General features: G+C 35.7%; 1 protein-coding gene and 1 pseudogene across 1 annotated transcript; one reads left to right on the forward strand and one right to left on the reverse strand.

Moving 5' to 3' along the window:
* Nucleotides 1-3,038: 3,038 nt before the first annotated feature.
* Nucleotides 3,039-4,953, forward strand: LOC107022330 (annotated as a pseudogene).
* A 9,090-nt stretch (nt 4,954-14,043) lies between these two features.
* LOC107022331 (12-oxophytodienoate reductase 1-like) lies at nt 14,044-16,639 on the reverse strand. The gene is made up of 4 exons (XM_027917941.1): nt 16,491-16,639; nt 15,430-15,614; nt 15,173-15,349; nt 14,044-14,781 (listed from the first exon to the last, which is right to left on the reverse strand). Exons 1-4 carry the CDS (start codon nt 16,637-16,639, stop codon nt 14,189-14,191), a joined length of 1,104 nt encoding a protein of 367 aa, XP_027773742.1. The 3' UTR covers nt 14,044-14,188.
* Between the last annotated feature and the right edge of the window lie 328 nt (nt 16,640-16,967).

The raw sequence follows: 16,967 nt of genomic DNA on the forward strand, positions 1-16,967 counted from the left end.
CCTTACGAAACCTTTTAGATGTCGATGCCATGGTGAAGTCATCTGGCTTCACTCCCTCCACCTCTATCATGAAGTCTACCACTTCCTGAAAGGATTTCGCTGTAGCCGCTACCTGTAAGGCTGAAATCCGCAAATCTGACCTCAACCCCTTCACAAAACGGCGAATCCGCTCTTGTGGACTGAAACAAAGCTGGGTGACATACCTAGATAATGCACAAAACTTAGCCTCATATGCAGTCACTGATATCTTGCCTTGCTCTAGGCTCAAGAACTCATCTCTCCTCCTATCCCTCAAGGTCCGGGGGATATACTTCTCCATAAATAAACTAGAGAATGACGCCCAAGTCATAGGTGGTGCATGTGCGGGTTGACACTCAACATGTGACCGCCACCTTATTTTGGCGTTTCCCTGAAACTGATAGGTTACAAACTCAACGCCAAATCGTTCCACTATGCCCATTTTATGTAGTAACTCATGACAATCAACCAGAAAATCGTAGGCATCCTCAGATTCGGCACCCTTGAAGACTGGAGGTTTCAATTTCAAGAACTTACTGAAAAGTTCATGCTGATCACTTGTCATTATGGGCCCTGTAGTCAAACGAGGAAACGTGCATATTTCCAATGAGGCATCCATGCGGGGAACCTCAGCAGCGGCCTGTCGTACTTTTGGAACCTGAGGTGCTGGTGCAGAAGACACTGGAGGTGTCTGGCCTTGATCGGATAACCCGCTAAGATAAGCAAGAACCCGATTAATCATCTCTGGGGTAGGTTGGGGAGGTAATTCCTCATTCTGCACGTGCTCACTTTCCCCTTCCTCACCCTCTCTTACTACTTCCTCAGTCGGTGGAGGAGTCACCGCCCTATTACTAGATGGGGCAGGTGCTTGTCCTCTTCCTCTAGAGGACGTCCTCCCACGACTTGTACCACGGCCCCTAGCCACTTCTCCTCTTCGAGCCACAGCCCCGGTGGCTGGCTCAGACGCACCCTGTCCTGCCGGTGCTGGTGTTGGTGTAGTTGTTGCTCTAGTTCTAACCATCTGCGAAATAGAGTGAAGATGGTCAGATACCAATTTGTATCACCTAGATACAGATTGGATCCAAGTAATAGCACGAAAGAAAAAAAGAAGAATGGAATTTTCCTAAAGTCTTATAGCCTCTCAAAGAAAAGAAAAGGCGTCACCCTACCGTTCCTTAAGACTCTACTAGACTCGTTCTTGTGTGATGAGACCAACGAACCTAATGCTCTGATACCCAGTTTGTCACGACCCAAAACGGGTTGCGAGTGGCACCCACACTTACCCTACTATGTGAGCGAACCAACCAATCTAAACCTCAACATTTTAGCCATAATAAAAAGAAAATTAATGCGGAAGACTTAAAACTCATTAATGAAGATCGATTAATAACTTCTAAAATTTAACAATCGTTATCCCCAAAATATGGAAGTCATCACCACAAGAACATCTATCCTCAATTTACTAATCTAAGAGTATCTAAGAAGCTAAAACAAGTAAAAAGCTAGTCCATGCCGGAACATCAAGGCATCAAGACATGAAGAAGATGATCCAGTCCAAGCTAGAAACATTAGCTCACCCTGAGATCCGACGTGATGAAGACTGGCTAGAGTTGCGGTGAGTTGAAGACGATGGCACGTTTGCTGCACTCCACAAATAACAAAGAAAAACATATACAAGTAGGGGTCAGTACAAAACACGGGTACTGAGTAGGTATCATCGGCCAACTCAAAATAGAAAGCAATATATCTCAGATAACATCATAAAATCAACTAATATTCTTAACAGGTGATAGCAACAAGTATAAAAATCATTTATAACATCACCGAACATATCTATGAGGACTCAAGCCTCCACACCATACTCTTTTGGGAAGCATGTTCTTTAGATTGAGTATATTAACACTTTTCAAGATTCATTATCTTTATCCCTCTTGTGTCGGTACGTAACACTGCGCTCCACTACTACTATCCTGGTGTCGGAACGTGACACCCGATCCATATACTATCCTGGTGTCGGAACGTGACACTCCGATCCATATACTATCCTGGTGCCGGAACGTGACACCCGATCCATTTACTATCCTGGTGCCAGAACGTGACACCCGATCTCTATTACTATCCTGGTGTCGGAACGTGACACCCGATCCTCTAATCTCATTACTTTAGTTCATCAAGCCTTCTTTTATACCAAGGCATCATCATTAACAAAGTAAATTTAGGGTTTAAGATTCAACAGCCTCATCATGCTAGTTTCATCACAATTATATATAAACACATCATGCATACACACAATTAAGCATATAGGAGACTTTACAATACTACCCAATACATATCATTCGCTATTAAGAGTTTACTATGAAATAGCATAAACCATAACCTACCTCCACCGAAGAATTGCGATCAAACAAGCTATCTTCCCAAAACCTTTGCTCTCCTTGCGTTCTCTCTTCTTGATCGATCGTTCTTCCATTTCTCTCTCTGTTCTTTTTATTTTTCTTACTCAAAACCCTTTTTCTTTTACCCTAATTGTCATATAATTAAGTATAAAAGATGATAAATAACCCGCTAATTATTTCAAGCTTATCTCCTTTAACCCCTAAGTAATTGAATTACTAATATTAATCCACTAACTTTTTAATTATAAGCAGGAATAGTCCAAAACGCCCATTAAAATATTTAACGGAAATCCGACCCAGTCAGGGTTACGCAGCCTGTGACGGCCCGCCGTGCCTGCGACAGTCCGTCCTGCTGCTCCCGTCACAAAGATCAGAGACTCAATTCATTAAAGGGTCTGTGACGGCCCGTCATATATGCGACGGTCCGTCCTGCCATTTCGTCGCGAAGTTCAGAGAGTCGATCTCAGTACCCAAATTTCTAAATTCTAAGTTGGAACGAGACCCCCTCGACGGTCCGTCGTGCCCATGACGGTCCGTCGTGGGATCCGTCGACTCAGCCAGTTTTTCCAGAAATAAAATCTGCTGCTCAAAACGACTAAACAGGTCGTTACAAAAATGGAAAACTTCCAATTATCACATCGTATTTTTCTTCCACATCTATTCAATTTATTCTTTTTTTTTAATTCATATGTTGTAAGTCATTTGAAGTTTGATTCTTTAAAGGATGAATAAAATCTGAATTACTTGTTATTATAACACTTAGATATGTTTCCCAGAGTTGTATTGGCACCATTAACATGACAAAGATCATATGACAATGTTCCACAACCAAATGCTATCCTTTATTTCTCTCAAAGAACCACAATAGGGGGTCTTCTAATAGTATAAGGCTGTGGAATTTCTTACACTGCTCATGGGTAACCAGTTATAAACTTATTTTTTTCATATATCTTCCAAATATGCTTTTCAAGTAATATTTATTTATTGAAGTTAAAAAGATACATCTGGTATATGGACACACCAGCAAATTGAGGCCTGGAAACCAGTTGTAGGTGCAGTCCATGCCAAAGGTGGAATCTTCTTTTGTAAACTTTGGCATACAGGGACGGTTTCCAGCAGAGGTACTTAACTAACTCACTTCATATACTCAAATTTGATGCATGCTTCCTACTTCTTAACCGACTCCTACCACAGATTTTCAGCCCAATGGACAGGCTCCTATCTCCTGCACAGACAAGCCATCAAAACCTCTAATTTGTTCTGATGTCCAACAATTTCCACCACCACGGCGGTTGACAACTTGCTGCTAGAAATGCAATTGAATTTGGTAAAACATACCTCCTCTATCTCTACTTAGTTTTCCACTTTAGAAATGACGCACATATTAAGATAGCAATAATTAGCATAGTAAAGTTATAATTTTACCCTTCTTAATCATGTTTTTAAAAATGATAAATTAAAACTTGGAAATTTTCAAGAAGTTTAAATGAGGGTATAATAGGAAAAAAATTTGTTCTTTCTTGATTTTTCAAAATGGAAAAGTAAATAGGAACAACTTAAGACAAAATATGGACAAGTAAATAGGGATAGAGGTAGTACTAGACATGTTTTCTATTACCAAGGAAAGTTATTTTAAGGAATAATACATAAATATGTCCTTTAACTTGGCTTCGAATTGCATTTATGCTTTCAACTATGGGTGTGCACATGTAGACACTTAAACTTGTATAAAGTTAAACAAATAGACAAACATGTCCTGTATGTCATCCTACATGTCATTTTTTATCTACGTTGGTGATATGTGTATTGTGCCATGTAGGACTCATGTGTTTATTTATTTAAAAGTTGAATTGTCAAAGTGTTTGTCTGTGCATTATGAAAATTGGAGGTCAAAGTTAAAATTTTAAATCAAGTTAAGAATCCAATATATGTATTATTCCTTGTTTTAATTCTATGTTAAATGTGTAGGTTTTGATGGGATGGCTATCTAATTGACCAATTTATGAAAGACCAAGTCAATGATCGAACAAACCAATATGGAGGGTCTTTAGAGAACCGTTGTATATTTGCACTCGAAATAGTTGTAGCAGTTGTTAATGAGATAGGAGCTGACAGAGTCGGAATAAGGATTTCCCCATTTGCTTACATTGATTCAGGTGACTCAAATCCAAGTGTTCTGGGACTTTACATGGCTGAATCCTTGAATAAACATGGCATTGCATATTGCCACATGGTTGAGCCAAGAATAAAAACACTTACGGAAAAAGATGACTGTCCTGAAAGCCTTATACCCATGAGGAAGGCATTTAAAGGTACTTTTATTGTAGCTGGTGGTTACGATAGAGAAGATGGAAACAAAGTTGTGTATGAAGACCGAGTTGATCTTGTTGCATATGGACGTATGTTCATAGCTTATCCGGATTTACCAAGGAGATTAGAGCTTGATGCACCTCTCAACATATATAACAGGGAAACATTCTATACTGATGATCCTGTTGTTGGCTATACTGACTATCCATTTCTAGAAACCACAGTATGACACCGACGAACCACTACTCTTTTCCTGGATGTAGGGGTTTGTAAGATGAGATAAACTAATATCCACGTTCGAATTCAAACATCATTGAGTAATTTCTTTATTGTAATAAAGGCAATGAAGTATTAAAAGTTGGATGGATGTTCATATCTTCAAATAGTAAGAGAAAATATTTAAAAGAAATTACCTACATCAGATCACAACTCAAGTTCAGGCAATTCTTCTCAAGAAAAGTTTACTAGCAAAACGTTTTGTACCTATTTTCAACCACAACAACTCTTTTCCACTCGTGTTTCGTCTTCTCAACACAAGCTTCCTTTGTATTATGCAATATACCGTCAACCATGTCGCCCTACTCCAGAAATTTTATTTTTAGTTTCTGGAACAACACAACATAATGATGAAATGAAAGAAGGATGAACCAAAGGCATCGCGAGGGAATATAAGGTTCAGGAGAAAAATTCTTCATTCATAACATATTACAAAAAGAAAAGCATAAGCACATATATCCTAATTAATTTGTACAAACTCGGGTGGTGTTGTATATCTGACTTTTCGGGACAAGATCATGGATGAATTTATGCATTTTTTTGCAATTCTATTATTGTAGGCTTGTTTCAACCATATTTATGGTATGTATATCTTTAACTTCATCAACTAACATAATTGCAAAAAGTAGTTATTTTATGATTTTATATAATCCTCACACATACAACAACATAATGTGTGTATAAATGAACACATGTGTGTGGAAAATCTTGAAACATACGTTGTAGCTAATAATAATAGAAGATAGACCACTGATGCACCTTGTATATCAAGCCCTCGCTAGCCGAAATGTAGAGCTAATGTCACTATCCAAAAATGGACTTGATGACACTCGTCTTATCACCAAGACAAGTCAGCCTAAAACTCAATCATTACAATAAAATGCGGAAAATTTACTATCAACTTAAATTATACCCCAAAACCTGATTGTCACGTGTACAAGCCTCTAAAGTATACAATTGAATCAAAAGAAAATATAAATCTGATATGACATTGTTTCTAGAGTAGAACAAAATCATAAACAGGAGTAAGAAGGTCTGCTGAGATGACAAACAACTACCTCATAAATCTCCGAGAAGCCTCAAAAAAGAAGAGAATATATCATAAGGTCCGGGCTAGTAACCTACAAAAAAATTGTAGAAGCAAGGGGTGAGTACCAAACCACACGGTACTCAGCAAGTAAACGTCTAAACACAAGCTAAAGGGATGAAATAAGGGTACTCCTACAACCCCAACCAAACCTCCACAACTAACACCTGCATAACAATCAGCTCATCCCAACAGCTCACAGTTTAGATAGCACGTAGCTCAACAACAACACTTAGACAAATTATATGTCTTCCACAACAACACTTTGACAAATTGCATATCCTAAACAACAACACTTCAACAAAATACATATCCTCAACAACAACACTTCAATAACTTACATATTCTGAACAATAACACTTCAACAAATTAAATATCCTCAATAACAAGCTCAGTATTCATCAATCACAAGTTTCACAGAAAGACAATCACAAGATCAACAAAACACAATATCAAGTTCACTAATGATAAGTATATACAATGCAATAGAATGCAATGTCAAGTATAATGATGCATGTCTGACCTAGTGATACACACCCACTGGCTCTCAGTCCAGGATTCATAGGGAACATATCTGTCCATGCATCTGTCGTGGTGCACGACACGATCCTCGATAATAGTAACCATCGTGGCGCGCGATACGTGCAATGAAATATAGTATCTATCGCGGCATGTGATACTTCCCTCGAAATGGTTCATCCTCTTTAAGTTCTTATTCTTTGTCAATGCACATAACACTTTTCACAACAATATCTCAAAATAATGCAAATGACATGTTCACACAAATAAAGAGGATATCACCATTTTCATAACATTGCACACTTCACAACAACATCAACAATGATTCAACAAGACTTTCAAACCATTCTCTATTATCAACACATCACACACAACCAATTATTTACACTACCTTTTATTACACTTTGTTTTCATCATTAGAATTAATCAATATGAACAAGTCAACCAAACACAAGTCCCATTACTCCCAACATATACCGCAAGTAAATACACATATTTCATACACTTAACAAGGGTTTAGAAATCCACTTGCCTCAAATAGTTGAACAATCACTCTGATACTTGAGCCTACCCCTTTCTTTGGACTTCCAAATAATTACAATCTACTCAAACAAATAATCACAATAAGATTTCAATTTCTCCAATATCATAAATCTAATAATATTCACATAATGTAATACACCTAATATTTAATTATCTATTTTAATATAACAAAACTTGATTCAGTGATAGCATACAATAAACTTTCAATCACGTAAGGATAAACAAACTCAAAACTTATATATCAAGAACCGTAACCATAATATTTTTGTGCTGATACCTTTTGAAATAGTGCGCTCACACACACATACCACAATTACTCCAATAATTAATCCTCCATTAGCATACTTATTTTTTTTCCCACCAAAACATCAATCTGTAACACAATTTGGTTTTTCCAAAAACCAATATAATAATGGAATTTATTGGTGTTAGTTTCCTCATTAATCCAACCAATATTTTATCTTATAATATTTGGAAGTGATGATTACAATGTTTTAAGAGAAAGGAAAATTTCAAATCTTTATTTTTCTCGAACAAAATTGTTACATGAAGCAAATTTGGGTCTTCGCATCATGGCATCGACCGTGCCCTCCGCCTCTATCGTCCGACATCACCCGGGTAATTTTCTCCTCTTCTTCTTATTATTATGTTTTTGTTTTTATAAAAGTGATAACCCTACTAGTTATTTTAATACATAAGGGTCAAATAGTAGGGTTCCAAATAAATAATCACTTTAACCCATTAACTATCAATTAAGTCAATTATCTATTATTATCCATCAATTAATTAAATTTAGTTAAATGAATATTTAAAATTTCCACAAATGACCTTCCGAGTCATTACAATATCCACCACTAAAAGCAATGTTCGTCCTCGAACATAAACATAAGGAAAGTCAAATACTAGGGGGATACCAACAGCCTAATGTATGACTTTCAGAGTCATGATTCTATTTCCAAGTGAACTAATACTTGGGACCATTCCATCAAAATCAACTATAAAGAACTGAAATTTCGAAACAAAATTTGGAAAATCTTCTAAGAAGGTTTGATTACCAAGTCAAAGACTAAAAAATGGACCCAATTTGAAACGAAACTCACTAGACCTTAACACAACCATAAAAATTACTATTTCTTCACATATCCATGATAACGTTCTCGGTCAATTCCGACTACAACCAAAAGTGAACTTTAACCAACCACCATACACTCATAATGCACAAACCATCACAGATCTTATCAAGATTTTTTTTTCACAACATAATCGTTTCACCAACTTAAGTTTAAAAAATCGATCTTCAGACATCGGGTGCCCATCAAGGAAGAATCAAACTTATCTAATCCAACGAAGAAAATGACAAAGTAAACACCGAACAAATAATACACTCCAAAATGCAGAATCTCTAACAACACTTTTAGACAATTGTAACTCTTAAAAGTAGCTCTTATATAAGTTCTTATAAGCAAGGTTGTTTCTGTAGACTTATTGAGGTACTTTAACTATATCAACAGCGCCAACTTTATCATAAACGAAATGACCAAGTCAGTTAAAGGATCCTACTCTATCAAGAGGACATAAAAGGATCGGTATATCCGATCCACCACTAGGAATTTACGCATAGATGTAAAAAAACATGTGGACATATGCAATGAATTATACTCCATCCTAAATGAAATAGGTAATCAAGTAAGAATATATGGAACCAAAGTTGAATAATACTAAATACTTCTTCCATAGTGTCTCTATCAAACATTTCCATTTGTATGACTCCACATACTTCTCATAGTACTCTACTAGAGCCAAGACTCTTAAAATTAACTAATATCATACCACACTAGCCATTTGCTTTACTGCTAAACTGTCATTAGTATAAAAAACTTCTTATCAAACACATTGTAGCCTTTAAAAATTTTGAACTATGACTCTCTTTCTTTTCATTTAATAATTTCATGATAAATATAGGTCACACCCAAAACTGATAATACTAGTTTCAAATCTAAAAGAACTTTCCCATCAAGGTAAAATAATTGATTTAGACCAAATGTCAACTCTATGCAATCATTCACATATCAAGTTTCAACAACCTTCCAAACCATCATATACATCGTCCCAAATCATAGAGAAACTCTCAATCACTCTAATAATTTTGTGTACTATAAGCTCATAACCTCTACTCACCATCAAATGCCTATGTAACACAAAATAATAGTGTAGACGTCCCATCATCAAAATAGTTTCAATTCCATCAAAATACTCATTAACCATGTAGAACTATAGGTCCACACCGTTTAACATCCATAAGTTACCTAATATATTTTGATCAATCTAGCTTGACATAATCACATAGAATTTTCCACACCATTTCTTCCTCCCAAACACACCTAAACTTCATAAAATCGATGATAAACTCTAAGTAAATTGGTACCAAACTAGGTCACATCTCATAGTCAAACACAAAGGTAATAATTTATACAACCTTTAACTACATACCAAGGATCTATACGAGAGATCTTATTCCTTCAAATCACTTAAATTCTTTTCATGACGCAAATTTTAAATACCTTTAACTCTTCAATACCACAATTTTTTTTCTTTTCGGTGACTTTCTCACCAATCTTATCATTTGATCGAATACTTTAAACAAAATCATTAAGAGAAATACTTTCTTAGGCCCTTTAACAATCAAAAGTACATATTTTTTTACTCAAATCAATGTACAAGTCCTTCAAAATGGCCAACTCCCAATGCAATCGATCATTTTCTTAATTTACTTATTTATACCTTGACAAAACACACTACCACAAACTTTCATCATGAAAAACTTGAATTATTGAATTCAATTATGTAACTCAATCCCTTTATCTATCAACATTAGCTCATACCTTGAAGATTTTATGAACTCACGTTTCTTAGCTTATCATTGATCGCCTCTCCATCAACCTTAGCATATCTTTCGCTAAAATTTCTACCATACTCATTATCAAACTCAAACATACAAATGAACTAATCATCATACTCGAGCTTAACGTCCTTACACTTCTTTCTCAAGTTTTATCTAATATTTTTTTTAAAAACCAATCTTTTGATCCCGTGACACTAAATATTATCATAATCTGAACAAAACGGAAATCACGTATCTATGAACCAAATTTTCAACCCCTCTGAAGATACCTCCTTGGCCCTTGCAATAAGAGAAAACATTCTTACTCTCTCACCCCTTTTTGAAGGCTACACTATATTCCACTAATTTATAGTATTTTTCATTATGACTCTAACTCCTTTAAATTCTATTCGAGCGGTGTTTCAATACCTACCACAAATTTCTTTACAACCCTCTATTCACCAAATAATAGCATATCATAACATTAGATACCCGCAAGTTATCATTACCATTTAAAAATATAGTTAACCAACAATCTTTATCATATAGTTCTCCTCAATCGTAATCCATCACAAATTCTTATTACCATTATGCTCAGTTAGCCCTTGCCATCACCACAAAGTCAACTCTTATCGAGATTACATCTCAAACCAACTATACCAATCACATTCAAAAGATTAACACAATTTTATACGCACTTTCTTACTAAAATTCTCAATTACGTTCACAAAAGTATACTCCTTGAGACTTCCTTTACCTATAAATTTGTCATCCTAATATTGATCCACTTTTAACGTGCTTATGATGAAATACTACTCATTTAAAATCTTGGAGATACACTTCACAACCTGAACACATGAATATCATACCAAAGATCCACCACTATAAGCTTCCTTATAAATACTGCTTAATACATCAATTCGTACTAACAATCTAGTTGATTTCTCAAATATGAATTCAAAATCGAACTTTATTATATGATCATGTGATACAATTGATAAACTCCTTAGGTAGTTAATATTCACGTTTAACAATCAACATATCTTTTTTCATATACCATTAGTATCGCATCGTGAAAGTCTGTACATCCACCACTAGAACACACCATACCTATCGAGAAGATTGTAATCAAATAGTCTACACCTTCATGTCCCATTAAGTAACTAACATACACTACCAAATATGTTTGTTCTCTAGTCGAAAACAATATGCATTCCTTATTATATACACTCAATCTGTGAAAGATATTCTAACCTTGATTGACACAATATCATTCTCTACGCAACATATATATGTACAATACCAATTGTAGCTTTCAAAGTGACATTGTTCATTACCTATCAATCCTTTTAATCATTTCACTTCCAATAATCAAACTAATCAAGATATTGCCAATACTACACAACTATTATTTTCGCTGCTAAATATCTAATATAATGCGTTCATGAAGAACTGTTCAACTTCATCATTTAAATATTCTTAAAATATTTCGTTACGTTATCACCTAACTCAATCGATTTAAACCATTACAAATTTCAAACCTGACAACACAACCTTCCATAAGTCTATCGCTTCCACATTTATAAAAACCTAACATCCAAAACATATACAAGACACCAAACACTTACATGAGGAACTACGCACGAGTCATCACATAAGAGAAAGATAATGGAGTGAAGCGATAAAATTAAAATCAGACCAAGTCCCACGATACAGATCCAACAAGTGAAGATTTTTCCCAAAAGTCACTATAGCCTCTCAAAGATAAGTACAGACGTCTCCGTACCGATCCTCGAGACTTTATTTAGATTGGACTTGTACACACGTGAGACCTATGAACCTGGGGCTCTGATACCAATTTATCACAATCCAAAAATAGACGTGATGACACTCGTCTTATCCCACAAAGACAAGTCAGCCTAAAACTCAACCATTACAATAAGATGCGGAAAATTTACTATCAACTTAAATTATACCCCAAAACCTGATTGTCACGTGTACAAGCCTCTAAAGTATACGATTGAATCAAAAGAAAATATAAGTCTGATATGACATACTTTCTAAAGTAGAACAAAATCATAAACAGGAGTAAAAAGGTCTACTGAGATGAGAAACAACTACCTCACAAATCTCCGGGAAGCCTCGGAAAAGAAGAAAATATATCATAAAGGTCCGTGCTACTAACTATCAAACCACACGGTACTCAGCAAGTAAACCTCTAAACACAAGCTAAGGGGATGGAATATGGGTACTCCTACCATCCATACCAAACCTCCACAACTTAAACCTGCATAACAATCAGTCCATCCTAACAGCTCACAGTTTACACAGCACGTAGCTCAACAACAACACTTAGATGAATTACATATCTTCCACAACAACACTTTGACAAATTACATATCCCCAACAACAACATTTCAACAAAATACCGATCCTTAACAACAACACTTCAATAACTTACATATCCGTAACAACAACACTTCAACAAATTAAATATCCTCAATAACAACCTCAGTATTCATCAATCACAAGTTTCGCAGAAAGACAATCACAAGATCAGCAAAATACAATATCAAGTTCACTAATGATAAGTATATATAGTGCAATGGAATGCAATACCAAGTATAATGATGCATATCTAACCCTCTGTCCGGGATCCATTGGAAACATATTTGTCTATGCATCTGTCGTGGCGCACGACACGACCCTCGATAATAGTAACCATCACGGCGCACGATACGTCCAGTGAAATATAGTATCTATTGCGGCGCGCTATACGTCCCTCGAAATGGTTCATCCTCTTTAAGTTCTTATTCTTTCTCAATGCACATAACACTTTTCACAACTATGTCTCAGAAGAATGCAAATGATATGTTCACACAAATAAAGAGGATATCACCACTTGCATAACATTGCACACTTCACAACAACATCAACAATGATTCAACAAGCCTTTCAAACCATTCTCTATTATCAACACGTCACACACAACCAATTATCTACACTACCTTTTATTACCCTTTCTTTTCATCATTAGAATTAATCAATATGTACAAGTCAACCACACACCAAGTCCCATTACTCCCAAACATATACCACAAGGAAATACACATATTTCATACACTTAACAAGGGTTTAGAAATCCACTTGCCTCAAACAGTCGAAAAAATCACTCTGAGACTTGAGCCTACCCCTTTCCTTGGACTTTCAAATAATTACAATTTATTCAAACAAATAATCACAATAAGATTTCAATTTCTCCAATACTATAAATCTAATAATATGCACATAATGTAATACACCTAATATTTAATTATCTATTTTAATATAACAAAACTTGATCCAGTGATAGCATAAAATAAACTTTCAATCACGTAAGGATAAACATACTCAAAACTTATATATCAAGAATCGTAACCATGATACTTATGTGTTGACACCTTTTGAAATAGTGCACTCACACCCACATACCACAAATACTCCAATAATTAATCCTCCATTAGCCCATTTATATTTTTTTCCCACCAAAACATCAATCTGTAACACAATTTATTTTTTCCAAAAACAAAAGTGATAATGGAATTTATTGGTGTTAGTTTCCTCATAAATCAAACCAATATTTTATCTTATAATATTAGGAAGTGATGATTGCAAAGTTTTAAAAGAAAGGAAAATTCCAAATCTTTATTTTTCTCGAACAAAATTGTTACATGAAGCAAATTTGGGTCTTGTCATCATGGCATCGACCGTGCTCTCTCCGCCTCTATCGTCCGACACCACCCGGGTAATTTATCTATTCTTCTTCTTCTTATTTTTTTTGTTTTTATAAAAGTGGTAAATCCTACTACTTATTTTAATATATAAGGGTCAAATAGTACGGTTTCAAATAAATTGTCACTTTAACCTATTAACTATCAATTAAGTCAATTATCTATAATTACCCATCAATTAATTTAGTTAATGAGTATTTAAAATTTCGGCAAATGATCTTCCGGGTCATTACAGCTAAGAAATAACTCTGAATGATCGGTATAGCGTGGATTTATTTATCATTAAAAATGATGAAAACATACAGAATTCAAATGCAGAAAAAGTTAGTGATCTTTATTAATAGATCACTTCTTTTGTGAGACAAGAAGTATCTATTAACCCTTGGCATCATGCCGTGGTTTCTAGAAATGGATAGTCAGTATAGCCAACAAGAGGATTAGATATGTAGAATGTCTCCCTGTTATACTTGTTGAGAGGAGCATCTAGCTCAAATCGCTTTGGTAAATCGAGATTGGCTAAGAATAGACGCCCATACACGACAAGATCAGCTCGGTCTTCAAGCAGAGTGTTGTTTCCATCTCCTCTATCGTAACCACCAGCTACCAAAAAAGTACATTTAAATGCCTTCCTCAAAGGTACAAGGCTTTCAGGGCATTCAACTTTTACCCCAACTGTTTTCATTCTAGGCTCAATGATGTGGCAGTATGCAATGTCATACTTATTTAAGGATTCAGCCATGTAAAGGCCCAAAGTACGTGGGTTTGAGTCTCCTGATTCCATGTAGTCAGCAAATGGAGAAAGCCTTATTCCAACTCTGTCAGCTCCTATCTCATTTACAATAGCTTCAACTATTTCCAGTGCAAATCTACAACGGTTCTCTAAAGACCCTCCATATTGGTCAGTTCGATCATTGACTTTGTCTTTCATAAACTGGTCGATTAAATAGTCGTGAGCTCCGTGGATCTCAACCCCATCAAATCCTACAAATGGAACAAATTACATAACTCAAACTAGATTTGAAAGAGTGTTAGTTTGAAGACAATACTGATGTGATAGCACATGATAAGTTATTCAATGAAAGGATTGTACATCACAACTGATCAACTCACCAATTAATTTCATAAAATATTGTGCAAGATTTAAGTTACAAAAAACATTTCTTGTCTCTCTGTTGTATTGTTTGCAGCAAACGTACTAATTCAGAGTTCATATAAGTCAGTTGAACCGGCAAAAGGATATTGGTAGCAGACTCCAAACATATACAATATGAAATGAGTTCAAATATTTTAAACAAAATTTACCTTTTTCTACATAGAACATGTCAAAATTGCTCTATTTTACCAATCAGTGAACTTTAGAAGAAATTTTTATCAGCTTCAATGGCATTTCTAGCAGCAAGCCGAAAATCGTTAACAATGTGAGGAATTTCATCTGTTGTCAGGCGACGTGGTGGGGTAAATTCTGCAACATCTAGGCCATTGGAACGAATTTGAGGTGTTAATGGCTTGTCCGTGCAGGAGATAAGATCCTGGCCATTGGGCTGAAAACCTGTAGATAGGAGTCAATCAAGGCGCACAAAAGTTACATTTAGTGATACATTAAGTTTCTCTTCCAAGTGAGTTAATGACCTGTGTTGGAAACTCTGCCTACATGCCAAACTTGGCAAAAGAAGATTCCTTCTTTGTCATGCACTGCATTTACAATTGGTTTCCAGGCTTCCACTTGCTCCTTTGTCCATATTCCAGGAGTATCAGTGTACCCTTGGGCAGTGTCAGAAACTCTTGTAGCCTCTGTGATAGAATATGTGCCTTCACTTAACAAGTAATGGACCAGGTCCCTTACTACACTCCAGAAAATTACCAGAAAGTTAAATGCAGTAAAATCAACACAATGATTTTACGTGGAAACCTCCTTGCTTAAGGGAGTAAAACCACGACCTGTTAAACAGGATTTTCAATCGTTTTCACTAATATTCAAAAGCAAAAGTAAAACACGATTACAACAAACGTAAGAAAGAGTTATCAATCTTACAGTTAAGCAACAGTCCCTATTGCTTAACAAGCCTAAGTAGAAAACTATCTACCCCCTAAGCTATCCCACCTGGACAACCTAGACTTTCAACACTACACACTGATTCCTTTATAGATTCAGGAATAGTTTACAGTTTAAGAACAAGAGAATATATTCCTAACAACTATACGAAAAGCTCCAAAGATTGCTGTTGTTCTTGGAATAATTCTGACTTTGTTTTCTAGTATCCTTTGCAAATGTTCTTGAAGAGGTTTCTCTCAAGTTGCAAAAACTACCAAAAAGTGTTTAGGAAAGTGTCTTTTGTATAGACAAGTCAATTTCCTAAACTTCTTTGCCATTGGTTGGAAAGTAACACTTTCTGACGCCATCGGGAAGTGTGCACCTACTTTCTGTACCATCTCCAGCTGGCAGTCGACTGGCTCATCATCATGAGAGCCTGGTACCTCTACTAGGTCCCTGGGTTTGATTCATCTGCAATACTCAAACAAGAACCCTGCAATACTCAAGTAAGAAACTGCAATACTTAAGTAATAAACCAGGTACCTTTACAAGGTCCCTAAGTTTGTCAAATCATCAAAGCTACAAATAACACATGTTAAGCTTGATTATTTCAAGTTAAATGGTTACCCTCCTGATTCAAAGTTAAAAAAAAACCCACTTGATCATGCACGACATGACAAATGCAAGGAATGCAAAACACTGATAGGCAATATCAGGGAGCAGCAAATCAAGTAAGAGTTGATAATGTTTTTGCTCCAATACATAAACCTGTAATTTCTCTGTCATAGAGATCACATGAGGCACCATTTACAGAATATCAACACATTTTTACTCCATGACAATACCAAAGGCTTTTACACATGGTGGATAAGGATGATGCAACAACTTCATGAGTCAATAGTGCAAATATGACAGGTATAACTAGCTCTCTCATCAAAGCATTATTTACTGGTGTAGATAAAGACAGTTGGATAGTGGATTAAGGGGCTACCTGTCACATGACTTCTAAGCTAAATATATTAAGTTCTATTTCCAATGACGTGAGTGGTATGGATAGAAGAGTGCACTTGCCAAATGGAGAGACCCTTTGGTCAGACACACTGATAATTATAAAACACATGCTGGTGATACATTA

This window comes from Solanum pennellii, chromosome 6 (genome assembly GCF_001406875.1).
Source record: "Solanum pennellii chromosome 6, SPENNV200".
NCBI classification, from domain to species: Eukaryota; Viridiplantae; Streptophyta; class Magnoliopsida; order Solanales; family Solanaceae; genus Solanum; species Solanum pennellii.